Source organism: Leptodactylus fuscus, chromosome 11 (assembly GCF_031893055.1).
Source record: "Leptodactylus fuscus isolate aLepFus1 chromosome 11, aLepFus1.hap2, whole genome shotgun sequence".
Lineage (NCBI taxonomy): Eukaryota > Metazoa > Chordata > Amphibia > Anura > Leptodactylidae > Leptodactylus > Leptodactylus fuscus.
Window position 1 is genome coordinate 79,300,348 of NC_134275.1, and position 17,342 is coordinate 79,317,689.

At 47.3% G+C, this 17,342-nt stretch overlaps 2 protein-coding genes across 2 annotated transcripts; one reads left to right on the plus strand and one right to left on the minus strand.

Moving 5' to 3' along the window:
- The first annotated feature begins 3,713 nt into the window (after positions 1 to 3,713).
- On the plus strand, positions 3,714 to 10,001 carry LOC142184742 (N-acetyllactosaminide alpha-1,3-galactosyltransferase-like). The gene is made up of 4 exons (XM_075259799.1): positions 3,714 to 3,746; positions 4,265 to 4,402; positions 6,596 to 6,866; positions 9,520 to 10,001. The coding sequence occupies exons 1-4, from the start codon at positions 3,727 to 3,729 to the stop codon at positions 9,919 to 9,921; spliced, it is 831 nt and encodes a 276-aa protein (XP_075115900.1). The 5' UTR covers positions 3,714 to 3,726; the 3' UTR covers positions 9,922 to 10,001.
- A 2,275-nt stretch (positions 10,002 to 12,276) lies between these two features.
- On the minus strand, positions 12,277 to 15,640 carry ATP6V1G2 (ATPase H+ transporting V1 subunit G2). The gene is made up of 3 exons (XM_075260081.1): positions 15,409 to 15,640; positions 14,144 to 14,244; positions 12,277 to 12,821 (listed from the first exon to the last, which is right to left on the minus strand). Exons 1-3 carry the CDS (start codon positions 15,488 to 15,490, stop codon positions 12,645 to 12,647), a joined length of 360 nt encoding a protein of 119 aa, XP_075116182.1. The 5' UTR covers positions 15,491 to 15,640; the 3' UTR covers positions 12,277 to 12,644.
- Between the last annotated feature and the right edge of the window lie 1,702 nt (positions 15,641 to 17,342).

Sequence of the window (17,342 nt, forward strand, 5' to 3'; positions counted from 1 at the left end):
GTGTTGTCCATCATCTCACGTCGGATTTATCTCATTTTAAGAGTTTTTTTTTTTCTTGTGCCCGAAACATAAAACCAGAGAATTGGAGGAGGGAGGCCGCTGGATGCAGATAATTGCTCATTTTTCACCTATTTTACTAAACCCGAGTTGTCGCCGATTCCTCCCAACTAATCCATCGCTGTCTTCTTTCTTCTCCATCAAGGGATTAGTACTATTGTTATTCTTTAAGTTTTTTCCTGCAGTCTGTACAAGAAACACATGACGTAGACATGCAGACAAGGAGAGCCCACTGGTTACTTGGAGGAAGGTCGCCCTGCCCTGGGCTACAGACGAGATGGCCGCACCTTCTTCTCCTGTTTCTTGTGATCTTATCCCCGAGGCTTAGAGAAGATTCACATGTGAGAATGTCAACCTGTGGGCTGAGAAGATGGTGAGTTTCTTTACATATACCTGTCACTTGATGTTCTGCTTCTTTCTGGTTCTGGGTCATTTGTATCATCTTCTCTGAGGGTTTCTTAGAACTTCTGAACAATCTTATCATTTATGGTGGAAAGCGTCTGGAGATGGTCCTGGTGGAGGAACCCGAGACAGGACCCGGCCAAGTACTTGAATGTAGACAGTCCTTTGCTTGTATTTGTAGTATATTGCAGATCTTGCGAGAGAGACCTCCAGCCTTGATGAGTCTCGGCACTGCCATTGTGGTCGGGTTCCAGTTTACATTCCTCCACTTAGACAATGACATGTCCATAGAGTGTTGCATCAGGTCCTTGGAGGGGTAGTAAAGGATTAAAATATATGACTCTTCTAGAAACAGTACATTAGGGTTGAGCTGATCTTGAGATTTCAGGATCGATTTTAAAATCCAATTTCCGATAATTTTCTAGCCAATCCCGATTGTGAAATTTGCTCGATTGCCGATCGGGATCCGATCTTTCCCAATCCCAATCACTCAACCTTAATTGTATATTATATATACGGTAGGGTTGAGCCGATCTTGAGATTTCAAAATCCGATGGATCTCGCTGGAGGTTCCAGCTTCTGCTTGATGCTTTACACTGCAGCTCGTCTTACTTGGATTGAATGATACGTATGCTCATGGCAAGCAATGATATGACCAGAGAGAAGTAAGATTATCGAGAATGTGACAAGCACAGAGGTAGCGAGTTAATCTGAACTTTTGCAATTGCTTAAACTGCAATTGCTTAAACGAGATATCTTATCAACAAAATACAATAAAGAGTCATTGGAAAAATATTTGTCATTGTCTTTTGTGTGATAAGATATCAGGCTGCAGCGATTTAACCTTTCACCTCCTGGGACACATGAGGCTGGGAAGCCGACAGTACTGAATTCAGCGCACTATTGGCTTTCCCGTTCTGTGTCCCCGGTGATCTCCTGCTGATCTGATCTGCGCACCCACAGCACAAGTGCACCGATTCTGAGGCAGAAATTTGTGGCTACAGCTGGAAATTTTTGTTGCCATTTTTCGGTCTCTCTGTCAGATCCAGACTCCTACTAGTACAAGGGGTTCCCGTCATACCTGCCCTTGATCACCTGCTGGGCTTATACCGGATAGTCTAGGTTATGGCCGCTTTCACACACAGCATTTTTTGCAAGGGCATTACTGAAGTTTTTGGCGCACCTTCTTCATCAGTAGATCGCCGGGAATACAACGGATTTCTATTCTCCATCCCGCTGGATACACTTCTGGCTTTGGCTCAAAAAACTGCATTGGCGCTTTTTCCCAAAAAATACATGTGTATGGTCATGTCAGGCTTGGCAGAGCGCCGGGCAGGGAATATTTAGTTATTTCTAGGAAGGGTACAGGAGGTTTTTCCCTGAAATTACTTCTGGGTGTCAGGAAGGGGTTAAGACTATGGAACTAGAAAAGGGCTTATTTAAGGAGACCAGAGGGAACCACTTGAGTTTGGAGTGTTTGAGCTCGCCTACTCCATCCAGGTGGCTTCGAATTAACCCTTCATGTTGCTATTGATGCCGCTTCTGTTTTGGGGTATACTAAGGGTAAGGTCACACATTCAGGTTTATTAATGTGGCTTTTAAAGCCAAAAGCAGGAGTAGATTAAAAAAAACCCAGAGAAGATGATCCAAGTGTCCTTTATAGGTTCTTACCCTTTATGATCCACTTAAGGTCTCGGCCCTGCATTAGTTTGGCTTCACATGGGGGGAGGTCAGCCATATTTCCCAGATGAAACCCTGAGCCAAACTCCCAGCATCTTAGTCAGCCATGATGGTCGGAGCCCCTTCCTCTCTGCGGCTCTACGGTCTCCATACTGAAAACACGATTAGGCAGATTCCATCTCAAAATCAGCGCCATATTCTGCCCTGAATCTGCCTCCCTTTGTATTCATTGGCAGGCACTGAACAACATAGGTCTCCTGCTCGATCTTCTGCAAACTCGTCTCCTAACCCTTAAAGGGGTTGTCCCATTATGGACATTTATCCTATATCCACAGGACAGGGGATTATGCCCTGTTCACATCTGCTTTTGTATTCCGTCCGGGGAGAGTCCACATGCGGACATGATTTGTGCGGGCAGTGCGCGGCAAGCACACAAACCCCATTATAGTCTATGGGGTCCATGTGCTTTTACAGCACAGCGCTTGCAATTGTGTTTGTATTCTGTTCAGGGGGTCTTCATGCAGACTTTCCCCGGACGGAATACAAATGCAGCTGTGAACAGGGAATAAGTGTGTGATCGTGTGGGACTCGATCACTGAGACCCCCAGTGATTAGGAGGATGGGGACCAAAAGTCCCAGTAAGGCCTCCAGTTCGCTTGCGTGCCCAGTGCTCCATTCACTTCTATGTGGCTGCCAAGACTGTAATGGAACTGGAGCTCCAATCACAAAGAGGACTTTTGGTGCCCCATCCTAATAATCACTGGGGTCCTGGCGATAGGGCCGACAGCGATCCGACACTTACCCCTCTTCTGTGGATAAAAGTCCATAATGGGACAACCCTTTCAAAGTAAATATGAGCATTGATGTCATTGATGAGCCCGCATAAAGACTATTGATGATGGCAAAGACCCTCAATGCCCCTTAATATTGCCAAGCAACTGAAATGTAAAGTTGGGTAGCACAATGGCTACCGTGAGCTTCCCTTTATGGGCTTTCTTCCAGATAGGAACCTGGAAGTTGCAAACTGTGTCACACAAGGACTCCACTGATTTTATTTCCCAATGGCCCACCCTTTTATTGCCGATCCCTAATTGTGCCTTTGGGCATCCGGGATATGTTTGACGATGCAGCGTCCCCACACCACCAACATAAAGTCCCTATGAAGCCATGTTTAGTAGGATTCTTACCACGGGAGACTTGTTAATGCTCCTGGAGTGAGTCTTCCCTTTTTGTAGGAGCCTTCTGATCTTCTGGAAGACTTGGCAGTGGTGCCTATAGGATATAGGGGTTGTCCAGAGATATAAATGTGCTTATACTCCAGCTCCACCGCTTTGGTGGTCACCACTAGTCTTGTGTTGTATTTCCGAGGCTAGTGATAGACCCATAGAGGTCAGGTTTGGCACACCATCACTCCAGGAGAAGACCGGTGGTGGCTTTACCAGGAGAGCAATAGGTTTTATTTTCCCAATTGTCCTGCCCTGTATAGCTATGATGATGTATAATAGGATTTTATCTGGTTATCTCTCGATACAGATCACAAGGCCGAGACTTCTTTGGTGCGCGCCTCTTCTGGCTCTGAGTTATTTTATGTACATCAGGTCCTTAAGGTGAGTACGAAGACTGAAGACTAAGATCTTAAGACCTTGTAGAGAGCTAAAAGCATAAAATTACTCCAAAGACCTGAATATTGTGTCCAGTGCGAGTGCCCAAAACATGGGAAGGGGCAAGGACTAAGTTAGGCCTAGCCGGGAGGCGGCTTACAGTCTGAGACTAATATAAGAATAGGAATGTTCCTCACAGCTCAGGGGTGCACAGGGACCGGCCATGATAACATAAACCCCATTATTACAATCTAGAGAACTCGGACTAAACATGGCGGCCATTTTGTATTAGGCAATGGCCGTACATGAATGTGACGTTGTTTCGCCCATAACCTTTTACTTTGTGGTGACATCAATAGACAATATGCTAAGGCTCCTTGGACTCTTTTCATTGGACCATAACATTCACATGTCCTCAATGTCACAGAAACCAGCAATTTTCCCATGACCACAGGGTAACGCCATGTTGAATGTGGCCATTAATATGGCGGTATTAGATTGTTTACATCTACTGACTCTTCCAGGTACTTTCCTAAGGAGCCTTCTACGACACCTTGGGGAGCGCCCATCGTGTGGGAAGGAACATTTGACCATGAGGAGGAAAATCTTTTCCATCAGGCTCGTGAAACCGTGGTTGGACTCTCAGTATTTGCAGTGGGAAGGTAAAGGTCCATCATGGAGTCTACCAGGTATCAGGTTATACCGCGGTATAGGAGGACATATCTAAACAGATGGGAGGGATCAGGCCATGGATACGAGAGGGATAGACACAGGAATGGCAGGCATGGAGGGAGCGGAGGTGAGGGAAGAGTCTGTGCAGACGTGAACATGACTGGGTGACTGGGTGACTGTAAGATCCAAAGTTGTCGTACCTTCATCATACCTCCCAACTTTTGAAGAACCGAAAGAGGGACAAAATGTGCGGCGCAAATTTAGCCCCACCCACTTTTGTGTTGACTCCGCCCACTCGTTAATTTTTCATGTGCCCGCACACAGTATAATCCTCCTACAGTCACCCGTAAATTATATGTCCCCCTCTATCTCTCCCCCAGTTTCATATACACCCTTCATCTGCCCCCAGTTTCATGTCCCTCTTCCATCTCTGCCCCCAGATTCATGTCCCTCCATCTCTGCCCCTAGATTCATGTCCCCTCCATCTCTGCCCCCAGATTCATGTCCCACATCTCTGCCCCCAGATTCATGTCCCCTCCATCTCTGCCCCCAGATTCATGTCCCACATCTCTGCCCCCAGATTCATGTCCCCTCCATCTCTGCCCCCAGATTCATGTCCCCTCCATCTCTGCCCCAGATTCATGTCCCCCATCTCTGCCCCCAGATTCATGTCCCCTCCATCTCTGCCCCCAGATTCATGTCCCCTCCATCTCTGCCCCCAGATTCATGTCCCCTCCATCTCTGCCCCCAGATTCATGTCCTCTCCATCTCTGCCCCCAGATTCATGTCCCCTCCATCTCTGCCCCCAGATTCATGTCCCCTCCATCTCTGCCCCCAGATTCATGTCCCTCCATCTCTGCCCCCAGATTCATGTCCTCTCCATCTCTGCCCCCAGATTCATGTCCCCTCCATCTCTGCCCCCAGATTCATGTCCCCTCCATCTCTGCCCCCAGATTCATGTCCCTCCATCTCTGCCCCCAGATTCATGTCCCCTCCATCTCTGCCCCCAGATTCATGTCCCACATCTCTGCCCCCAGATTCATGTCCCCTCCATCTCTGCCCCCAGATTCATGTCCTCTCCATCTCTGCCCCCAGATTCCTGTCCCTCCATCTCTGCCCCCAGATTCATGTCCCTCCATCTCTGCCCCCAGATTCATGTCCCCTCCATCTCTGCCCCCAGATTCATGTCCCACATCTCTGCCCCCAGATTCATGTCCCCTCCATCTCTGCCCCCAGATTCATGTCCCCTCCATCTCTGCCCCCAGATTCCTGTCCCTCCATCTCTGCCCCCAGATTCATGTCCCCTCCATCTCTGCCACCAGATTCCTGTCCCTCCATCTCTGCCCTCAGATTCATGTCCTCTCCATCTCTGCCCCCAGATTCATGTCCCCCATCTCTGCCCCAATGTCATGCCGTCCTCTCCTTCATCTGCCCCCAGATTCACGTTCCACCTCCACATTAAACTTACCTTCTCCTCCGCCGCCTCTCTCGCTGACACATGCGGCTTCGCCGCTGCCCGCCTCTCTCCCTGACACACGCGGCTGAAGCTGCTCGCGTGCTCGCTTCGCCGCTGCGTCTCTCTCTCTCGCTGACACATGCGGCTGAAGCGAGGAGCTGACCTGTGTCAGCTCCTCGCTTCGCTGCTGCCGCCGGCTCCTGGCGTGTACATCGCGTCTACAAGCCAGGAGCCGGCGGCAGCAGCGAAGCGAGGAGCTGACACAGGTCAGCTCCTCGCTTCAGCCGCATGTGTCAGCGAGAGAGAGACGCAGCGGCGAAGCGAGCACGCCAGCAGCTTCAGCTGCGTGTGTCAGGGAGAGAGGCGGGCAGCGGCGAAGCGAGGAGCTGACCTGTGTCAGCTCCTTCCTTCAGCCGCATGTGTGTTCAACTCAGATCTGCGTCCTCTGGACGCAGATCTGAGTTGAAATCGGGACATACCTCCCTCCAACCGGGACCGCAGGACATGTCACCCAAATCGGGACTGTCCCGCGGAAATCGGGACGGTTGGGAGGTATGAGCCTTCATGCTAATATCTGAACCTGTACGTTTGATTATTTGGGCCGATATTATTCATTCATTTGGGATTATTAGGAACATATATATATTTCCGACTGCCCACATATAATGCATTGGGCTGCGCAGGTATTCTCCTCTGATATTGGTGTTTTACTGTCTGGTCTCCTCAGATATCTTGACACTTACCTTAAAGATTTCCTCGTCTCCGCCAGTCACTACTTCATGCTTGGCCTGCCCTGCATAGTCTATGTCCTCACTGACCGCCCATTAGATGTGCCCAGAATTCATTCGCGGCCCGGTATGTCCATCACCCTCATAAAGGTCACCAAGCGGCCGCGCTGGCAGGACATCTCAATGCTACGTATGATGGATCTGAGGGATCTGGTGCTGCCTCTGGCGTATGATGAAGTGGATTACCTATTCTGTATGGATGTCGATCAGGTACAACATGGGGCTCATCAAGCAAGAGCTGTCAGATTGCCAGGGCATGCTGGGAGTTGTAGTGTCATCACATGCAGATGGATAACAAAGGAAGAGACAGATGTGGAAGAGAAGTCATTATATATATATATATCCATACCTCATATGTGACCTGGGCCTTGTGTGTTCTCTCACTCAGTGAAAGATTTTATTCCTATGACTTATAGAAGCATTTACAGCGTTGGCCAAAAGTATCCCCCCCTGCAGTCCTGTCAGATAATCCTCGCTGTCCCCCAGATAATGATTACACAGCACAGACTCTTATATAGTATATAAGTGACACAGGGTATATACAGTATAAGTATCGCCCCCCTGCAGTCCTGTCAGATAATCCTCGCTGTCCCCCAGTAATGATTACACAGCACAGACTCTTATATAGTATATAAGTGACACAGGGTATATACAGTATAAGTATCGCCCCCTGCAGTCCTGTCAGATAATCCTCGCTGTCCCCAGATAATGATTACAAGCACAAACTCTTTGGTAATATCTTCATTTATTTTGCTTGCAATGAAAAAACACAAAAGAGAATGAAAAAAAAAGTCACATCATTGATCATTTTACACAAAACTCCAGAACTGGTGCGGACAGAAGTATTGGCGCCCTCAGCCTAATACTTGGTAGCACAACCTTTAGACACAATAACTGCGCACAACCGCTTCCGCTAACCAGCAATGAGTTTCTTACAAGGCTCTGCTGGAATCTTAGACCCTTCTTCTTTGGCTCCTGCTCCAGGTCCCCCCTGAGATGTGAAGGAGGCCTTCTCCAAACTGCCACCAAGAGATCTCTCCCCCTCCCCCACAGGTGTTCTATGGGGTTCAGGGCTGGACTCATTGCTGCCACTTTACAAGTCTCCAGGGCTTTCTCTCACCACCATTTTCTAGTGCTGACCTGAAGTGTGTTTTGGGTCCTTGTCCTGCTGGAAGAGCCCTGACCTCTGAGGGAGACCCAGCTTTCTCACACTGGGCCCTACATGATGCTGCACAATGTGTTGGTCGTCTTCAGACTTCATAATGCCATGCACACGGTCAAGCAGTCCAGTGCCAGAGGCAGCAAAGCAACCCCAAACCATCAGGGACCTCCGCCATGTCTGACTGTAGGGGGCGTCTTCTTCTCTTTGAAGGCCTCTCTTTTCCCTGTAATCTCTATGTTGAGGCCTTTTCCTACTTTTGTCTCATCTGACCAGAGAACATTCTTCCAGAACGGTTTTGGCTTTCTCAGGTAAGTTTTGGCAAACTCCAGCCTGGCTTCTGTCTGTGGGTAAGAAGTGGGGTCTTCCTGGGTCTCCTACCATACAGTCCCTTCTCATTCAGACGCTGACGCTGGATAGTACGGGGTGACACTGTTGTACCCTCGGACTGCAGGGCAGCTTGGACTTGTTTGGATGTTAGTCGCGGTTCTTTATCCGCCATCCGCACAATCTTGCGGTGAAATCTCTCGTCAATGTTTCTTTTGCGTCCACATCTAGGGAGGTTAGCCGCAGGGCCATGGGCTTTACACTTCTTGATGACACTGCGCACGGTAGACACAGGAACATTCAGGGCTTTGGAGATGGACTTGTAGCCTTGAGATTGCTCACGCTTCCTCACAATTTTGCTTCTCAAGGCCTCAGACCGTTCTTTGGTCTTCTTTCTTTTCTCCATGCTCAATGTGGTCACACAAGGACACAGGACAGAGGTGGAGTCAACTTTAATTCATTTCAACTGGCTGCAAGTGTGATTTAGTTATTGCCACCACCTGTTAGGTGCCTCAGGTAAGTAACAGGTGCTGTTAATTACACAATTTTTTTATGTTTGCTGTGGAATTATATCCAATTTGGCTTTTTGACAATTCTTTTTGTGGTTTTCCATTGAAGACAAATTAAATGAAGAAAATACCAAAGAGTTTGTGCTTGCAATCATTTTCTGGAAGAACATGAGTATTGTCTGACGGAATTGCAGGGGTGCCAATACTTTTGGCCAACACTGTAGTTGCTATAGCTTTATAGTATGTATAATACAGAGAGAGAAGATAGATAGATAGATAGATAGATAGATAGGAGATAGATAGATAGATAGATAGATAGGAGATAGATAGATAGATAGATAGATAGATAGATAGGAGATAGATAGATAGATAGATAGATAGATAGATAGATAGATAGATAGATAGGAGATAGATAGATAGATAGATAGATAGATAGATAGATAGGAGATAGATAGATAGATAGATAGATAGATAGATAGGAGATAGATAGATAGATAGATAGATAGATAGATAGATAGGAGATAGATAGATAGATAGATAGATAGATAGATAGATAGGAGATAGATAGATAGGAGATAGATAGATAGATAGATAGATAGATAGATAGATAGATATGGGATAGATAGATAGATAGATAGATAGATAGATAGATAGATAGGAGATAGATAGATAGGAGATAGATAGGAGATAGATAGATAGGAGATAGATAGATAGATAGATAGATAGATAGATAGATATGGGATAGATAGATAGATAGATAGATAGATAGATAGATAGATAGGAGATAGATAGATAGATAGATAGATAGATAGATATGGGATAGATGACAGATACATCACCATAGATTTCCCTTCTTCTACCTTCTTAGATCTTCACCTCCAGTTATGGGCCGGAGACTCTCGGTGCCCTTGTGGCTCAGCTCCATTCTGGATATTACTTGTCACCTGACCTTCCCTATGAGCGGAGCCCTTTATCTGAGGCCTTCATACCCCCACATATGGGCAGGTTTTACTACCACGGGGCAGTTTTTGGTGGAAAGCCCTCTCATCTCTCCAACCTGACCTCCAGCTGCCTGAGGAGCATCTTAAAGGACAAGGAAAGAGGTGTGGAAGCCATCTGGCATGACGAAAGTCACCTGAACAAGTATCTAATCCTGGATCAGTTACCCTCGAAGGTTCTGTCCCCCGAGTATTGCTGGGACAACAGGTTATGGCTGAGGTATCACAAAATGAGCTGGGCAGCCAAAGACTATAAAAAAACCAGAGTATGACCCAGAGACTCGGGGCCGCCTGACGGTTCCTTGCCCTAAGTTATTGGACAATGAAGTAGATGGAGATCACTGGACGTTATCACTGAGCGTCGCTGAAGTCTGGGTATGAAGGTGTCGCCTTGGGTTTGCTGATTTTGCCGCTTCGATCACTGATCGACCCTTGGGTTCATGTTTTTGTTACATTATTTCATGGTAATAAAGTTTGTTTGTTTTTGTGAGTTGCTTCTCTTTTTATTCTCTTACCAAAGTTGTCTTGGATTCGGCCGATGCTAATCAGAGTAAGACCCCCTCAGTCATGAGAATGGGGGTCCTATTCTGACCCAAATGGAGCGGCAGTCTGAGCATGTGCACAGCCCCCCATTCATTGTCTATGAAACTCAGCGCTTTACAGCAGTGCCATAAAGAATGAATGGAGCGGCAGTGCCTAGGTTTAGCTTGCCGCTCCATTTGGAAAGGGGAAATGGTCTCTTTTCTTGGGTTTTAAGTGGGGGCCCAGTGGTCTGATGGGCAGCCCCTCACCACCAATATACCCGAAGCCTCAGAACTGCATGGTTCAAGTAGAGACTAACTATAACCATAACCAACCCGATATGACGTGGATCCAGTAGGTGGCGCCTCATACTAACAGTCATAGGAGACGGCGCCACCTACTGGATCCATAGCAGGTAGGACCAGATTTTACCCCCACTAGTAACCTGCACTATGGGGGTGGCTTTAGTATAGTCTGACAACCCCAAGTGACTAGGGAGCGGGGGGACAACTCAGGGACAGGAGCTGGTTCTGATCACGACCCAGAACCAGCTCAGAGCCCGCCAGGTCCAAACGCAACAAACGCCCGGCCCAGGCAAGTTCACTCTGTTAAGGAATAGAGATGAGCGAGTACTGTTCGGATCAGCCGATCCGAACAGCACGCTCGCATAGAAATGAATGGATGTAGCCGGCACGCGGGGGGTTAAGCGGGTGGCCGACGTCAAAGCGGAAGTACCAGGTGCATCCATTCATTTCTATGGAGCGTGCTGTTCGCATCGGCTGATCCCAACAGTACTCGCTCATCTCTATTAAGGAACACTGATTTACCAGGAGGCCCATGGGACAGAAATGCCACGATTTGCCCACGGTGGAAAAGCCATGGGAAAAATCGCGGCATTTTACAGTAAGTGCAAAGTGGTTGGGGTTCCAGCGAATCCCATGCCCAATTGCGGTAAAAACCGCAGTGCGTACATGCCGCGATTTCCAAAAGCCGCGTGCTTTTGGAAATCGTAGCATTTAAATTATATCTACGGAAACGCCGGCGGTTTTCCCATAGATATAATTGTAACAAAATCCATGGAGGAAAACTCCGCAAACGTTCTGTTTAAAGCGCTGCAGGGGCAAATGTAGGGGGACATTATACTGTGGGGTAACTAAAGGGAGACATTACACTGTGGGCACACCAGGAGAGGGGGCTTATTCTGTGGGTGCAACTGGAGGGAACATTATAATGTGGGGGCATATCAGGATGAATGTGGGGGCATTATACAGTCTGGGGGCACAAAGATGCCATAATGCCCCTCTTCCAGTCCTGTGAACGTTTCGCAGTATGCGTGTTGTATGTAGGTAAATAACCCCGGGCGATACTTTGTGTTATTCGCCGCCTTCATTAATCATTTTTGAGATTTTTGTCCTCTGCCGACACCCTGAGAGGTCAGGGATGGGCCGGGTGTGAAGGCTGCAGTGAATGACCCATCTGTACTAGGAGCAGAGAGGATTCCAACATTCAGACTTACAATAGTACAGTCCTGTGATAACCGGAGCTGATAACAGAGAACAGTAGACAGTGGTCAGATTTACGCTATAATTGTGTCATTACTCATTCCGCCACTAGAGGGCAGTGAAGTACAATGTGTTTCTGTTATTACTATTTATCTGTTACTAGGAAAGCTGGGTGACAATCGTCACAGCAAACAGCACAATGCTCACAGACACCCAGCTTTCCTACATTCCTAAATGACAAACCTGCCCCATTATAATCAGCCCCATCTCCACCTCCAGTTTTGTCCCCGGTGAAACCATTTCTGTTTCCATAAAGATGCTAAAATCCTGCACAGACTAAATGTCACAGCTGAGGGTTTGTTACAATTGTATCCCATGTTAGAGAATCCTCTGAGGAGTCCAATCAGCAGCATAAAACTCTTCTGCTCTAGTTTGTTACAATGTATCAGTGCAGGTAAAACGTATAATCTGGGCTGGGATCCCATCTGCGCCAAAGTTTCCATTTGGAGACTCCATTGCAAAATCCCTGGATGAGAACGTCCGGCACACAAGACTTTATTGAAAACACAATGGATGCCCGATGGACCCCGTTATTGACAATGGGGTGTTTGCTATTTTAGCGGTCCGTTTGTCCGTTGTTCTGCTCCTCCGGTGCAGCTGTGCACTTAGTGTTAGATTCCATGGACTGTTCAGTCTGGATACAATTGTAACAAACCCTCAGCAGTGAGACTATTAGGTAATGGATGGTTTACAGAGGGTTCTATGACTTTATTGTTCCTTATACAATAAATACCAGAGAGGATTATGGGTAAATATACAGCAGCGGTGTGAGGGGGTCCGGGGGGTCTCGGCTGCTCCGCACCTCAGGATATGTGACGTCTTGTAGATGCCGGACCCCTCCTGCTAGACACGATATGGACACTTGCACTCCACATACACACGAGCACAGGGGTGTACAGGGGACGGGGCGCTCAGTAGTTGGTGAAGCGGTAGTTGGGGTGCAGTTGGGGCTTCACGTCGCACACCAGGCTCAGCAGTCTCCTCAGCACCACCTCCTTGTTCTTCCCATGACTACTCTGGACCATCTGCAGGGTCTGCCGGGTTCGCGCCTCCATCTCGGAGGACAGGTCCCCCTGGGTGCCCAAGGCCTGGATACAAGAAAAGGTGCAGATCAAAGGTTTGGCCATCAAACTGGGCTAAGCTGAGTGTGCATGTGTATGAGGGATTGGGAGGAATAGCTATCAGCCAATACAGTTATTGGAAGTGTATGCCCGGCTTAGAGGGGTTGTCCAGGTGCAAAAACGAACCTCAGATGGCAGGAGGGGGAGGGGCTAACAAATATAGAATGCCTTCATGCTAACCTGCATCCTCCCCTACGTTCCTGCACTGGGCCGACCATCAATGAAACGTCACCATTGCAGCGACTCTATACAAATAGATGGCCGGCCCAGCCCAGGACTGGAGAGGAAGAGGCGAGTAAGTGTGGGGGCTTTTTCTTTTTAGCCCTCCCCTCCTGACTACACTTATCTTTATCATCCGACAACCCCTTTAATACAAAACATCATCATGTTAGCTTTAGTGCTTGCAACCAAGTAGCAAAGGAGATGGAACCAGCCAGGGCCGGGCCCCCCTTTTCCAAGGGCCCTACAACCACCATACAGTCTATAGATATTAGGTGTCCATTCTAATTTGTGTCCCTGATGATGGGGGAACTTTGTGATCACTATGTCGACTCTTCCGGAAATTCTGGGAGTCTCCCACAATTCAAAGGACCTCCTTTTCGGAATCGGTTCATGCCGCGGACTTAGGAGGACCTGGCACTTGTATGGGTGACTGAATCTTCAGCTGTTCCTCACCATAGAGAGGAAGTCCTAGCAACTTCACAGCAAGGAGGAGGACGGGGCCCAACCTGATAGGACCTCCAAGGGCCCCATAACAGGCCGTACAATATGGAGATGCTGGGACTTAGGTAATGGGAGCGCAGCAGGAGGGTCGGTCTCAGCTTACACTGCTATGGATGTTACGCCGGTGCAGATGTCACTAGCGTCACGTGATATGGACGCCGGCGACTTGCAGGGCAGCATATGGCCGCACATCATCGCCCATGCGAGAAGAGAACTTTCAGACAAGCGACTCCTGTGGCCCGCTCTTATCATTATATCATATAGATAAACATGGGCTCTATATTTTGGGACTGAACCTGTATAGGGCAGTTATAGGGTCACCATTGGCAGGACTATGATGCAGAAGGGGTTAAGACTATTGAGTAAACCATAGCGCTCAATGCCAGGCTGCTGCAGCTAAAGCCAATGCCATGCTTTGCATTGATCCGGCCATACATTACCAATAGCTGCAGCTATTCCCCCCATTCCCTCCATGCACATGCATGCTGTGTATACAGAACAGGTAGAGAATACATGACTACACCATGTGAATGTGACCCTACACCCGCTACGCCCCCACTACATACGGTTCGCTGCTGGCTCTGGAATTCCCGCTCTCTTTCTATCCGATATTGTTCGATCTCCCCCTGCGCCTCCTCTTTTGCTTGTTTCAGCCTCCGGGCTTTACCTGCATGAGATGAACAAGAAGGGGGGGGGGGGGGGGGGGGTTAGGTCTGATGGCAAAATACAGCACAGGATACCCCGGGCGTCAGGGCCCCCCATCTACAGTATGGGCATGGTTACCATATGGCCATAAAGTCCCAGACAGAATCAGGGGGGCAATACCGGGTATGGGGGGGCACAAAGGAGATATAGAGGACGCTGCCTCTAGCTGTAGTATTATGGTGGTGCAGGGATGGGAGGTCTGACCTGGGGGGTGACTGAGCAGGGTCAAGTGTCAACCGCAGCCCCCCCCCCGGGCTGTCACCTGCAAGACCAACACTGACATGTGAGATGTCAAGGGGAAATTTACCTTCAAGGCCCCAGGATAGATCAATAGATAGATAGATAGATAGATAGATAGATAGATAGATAGATAGATAGATAGATAGATAGATAGATAGATAGGAGATGGATAGATAGATAGATAGGAGATAGATAGATAGATAGGAGATAGATAGATAGATAGATAGATAGATAGGAGATAGATAGATAGATAGATAGATAGATAGATAGATAGATAGAGAGAGAGAGAGAGAGAGAGAGATAGATAGATAGATAGATAGATAGATAGATAGATAGATAGATAGATAGGAGATAGATAGATAGATAGATAGATAGATAGATAGATAGATAGATAGATAGATGGGAGATAGATAGATAGATAGATAGATAGATAGGAGATAGATAGATAGATAGATAGATAGATAGATAGATAGATAGATAGGAGATAGATAGATAGATAGATAGATAGATAGATAGATAGGAGATAGATAGATAGATAGATAGATAGATAGATAGATAGATAGGAGATAGATAGATAGATAGATAGATAGATAGATAGATAGATAGGAGATAGATAGATAGATAGATAGATAGATAGATAGGAGATAGATAGATAGATAGATAGATAGATAGATAGGAGATAGATAGATAGATAGATAGATAGATAGATAGATAGATAGATAGGAGATAGATGATAGATAGATAATGAGATAGATAGATAGATAGATAGATAGATAGATAGATAGATAGATAGATAGGAGATAGATAGATAGATAGATAGATAAATAGATAGATACATAGATAAATAGACAGACATGACAGATATCGCGGTGTCGGTGGTGCTTACGTTTCCTGGCCTCGGTCACTCTCTCCGCCGCTCTCTTCTCCGCCTGCAGCAGTTGTTGGATCCCCTGGGACTGGCTGGTCATGATGTCACCGCAGTGATATATAATATAATACTGTATATACGGTTTTTCTCCCGGCCTGCAGCGTCTGATATGTGTATTTTTCTTGCCGTCCCTGTGTCCTCTGCTCTGACTGCAGTCACACACGTACACTCCTCCTCCTCCTCACCATCATCATCCTCCCCTCCCCCCTCTCCTTCCCTCCATCCTCAGCATCCTCCCCCTCCCCCTCCATACACCATGGCTGTGCCCTCCCTCCATCCTCAGCACCATCCCCTACATCTGGCTCCGGGTACCAATCCAGTGCTCGCACTGCAGCAGCCTCCTGGGGGCGCTATGATATATGCAAACACCTAATAGTCACTTCGCTGCACATCACCATTATATGTCCTGTACTCGAGCAGGAATGGAATATATCATGAAAACATTATGTTTGCCTATATCTTAGCGCCCCCTGGAGGCCATGCAGCTTGGTGTTTGTTTACATATATATACAGCTATATAGTGCTGTGCAAAAGTTTTAGGCAACTGTGTCGGAAAAATGCTTTTAAGTAGAAAGCTTTCAGAAAGAGAAGGGTTAATAGTCTGTCTATTAGCAAAATTAAAGGGGTTGTCCAGGATATACAGACATGATGAAGGAGGGATTCCAGGGGAATTCCTTGATATACGGTTGTGTTGTAAGCGTAACGTTATACAGATCTCCTGCAATGTGGCTACCTTATTGGCCCTGTGACTCCCATATCTTTCCATGGTTTATAGGATTCGGGGCTCGTCTGAAAGGTACAACGTTACGTACACGTGGCCATATAAATATATCTATATGGCCTGTGCCGAGTATAGGCCATCAGTATGTGATCTGCTGGGGTCTGACACTTGGCCCCCGCACAGATCAGCTCTTGTAGCAGCCCCGGGTCTAGTGTATGGGGTTACACACAGCACCGCTGCAGTTCACCAAAACCACCACTATGCTGTGGCCAGGGTTGATGCATTACTACTATCTACTATGGGCATTGTAGTAAATGTCTGCTGCAGAGACTCTATGGCTTTCCCCCATGCTTTACACTGCAGCCCTGCTTCCTCTGGCCCCAGTCAGCTGAGGGTCGAATAGAAATCTGCTATAGTCTATATCAGGAGTAGGCAACCTTTTTTGTTTGGCGTGCCGATTTAAATAAAAAAATCAAAGATGAGGTCCTCGGAGTGCCGGGCAATAATTGTAAAGCTGATGACACCTACACTAAAGTCATATAGCACAAACCACAACATAGGGGTGCTGTCATACTGCGCTCCCACCACATGCGCTTACCGCTATTTGCCTGGATACACATGTTCTTTTCCATTAGAAGCAATGTAACATATGTAACCCACAATTAGTGGTAATGTATGTGACTGGGAGCAGAGTAAGGTCATACCTGTAAAGCGCTGACACACAATGTACCTGTATGCTCCATCCAGTCCCTTGGCCCTTCAGTTTTCTGTAAGTGAAACAGATTAATTTCAGTCACTTTTAGTTCCTGGTGGTGCAGTAACCGCAAAACCCCAGCCAGGAATTAATGGGTGTCACACTTACACCAAAGTGACCGCACTGGTGCCCAGGACCTGGATTTGACTATAATTGCATCTAGTTACAGTGTCACCACCCAATAGAATCACACCAAGGCTGCGGCCCCACATTACAAAAATGCAGCTTTTTTTGTTGCAGATTTAGCTGCGTTTTTTTTCCGTCAAAGCCAAGAATGGCTAGAAAAGGAACGGGAAATATATAGAAAGCTTCTTATATGTCTCCCTCCTGCTCAATCTACTCCAGGCTTCGGCTCAAAAAACACAGCAAAATCTGCAACAAAAAAAAAGCTGTTTCTGCAACGTGGGGCTTTAGCCT

What these genes read in the sequence shown, in the direction of transcription:
- LOC142184742 (XM_075259799.1), top strand. Translation starts at nt 3,727, where the DNA reads ATGTACATCAGGTCCTTAAG. An exon ending in ATGTACATCAGGTCCTTAAG is followed by an intron (nt 3,747 to 4,264) that starts GTGAGTACGAAG and finishes TGACTCTTCCAG; the next exon opens with GTACTTTCCTAAGGAGCCTT. An exon ending in TCAGTATTTGCAGTGGGAAG is followed by an intron (nt 4,403 to 6,595) that starts GTAAAGGTCCAT and finishes TGGTCTCCTCAG; the next exon opens with ATATCTTGACACTTACCTTA.
- ATP6V1G2 (XM_075260081.1), bottom strand. Translation starts at nt 15,490, where the DNA reads ATGACCAGCCAGTCCCAGGGGATCCAACAACTGCTGCAGGCGGAGAAG. An exon ending in AGTGACCGAGGCCAGGAAAC is followed by an intron (nt 14,245 to 15,408) that starts GTAAGCACCACC and finishes CATCTCATGCAG; the next exon opens with GTAAAGCCCGGAGGCTGAAA. An exon ending in TCCAGAGCCAGCAGCGAACC is followed by an intron (nt 12,822 to 14,143) that starts GTATGTAGTGGG and finishes TCTTGTATCCAG; the next exon opens with GCCTTGGGCACCCAGGGGGA.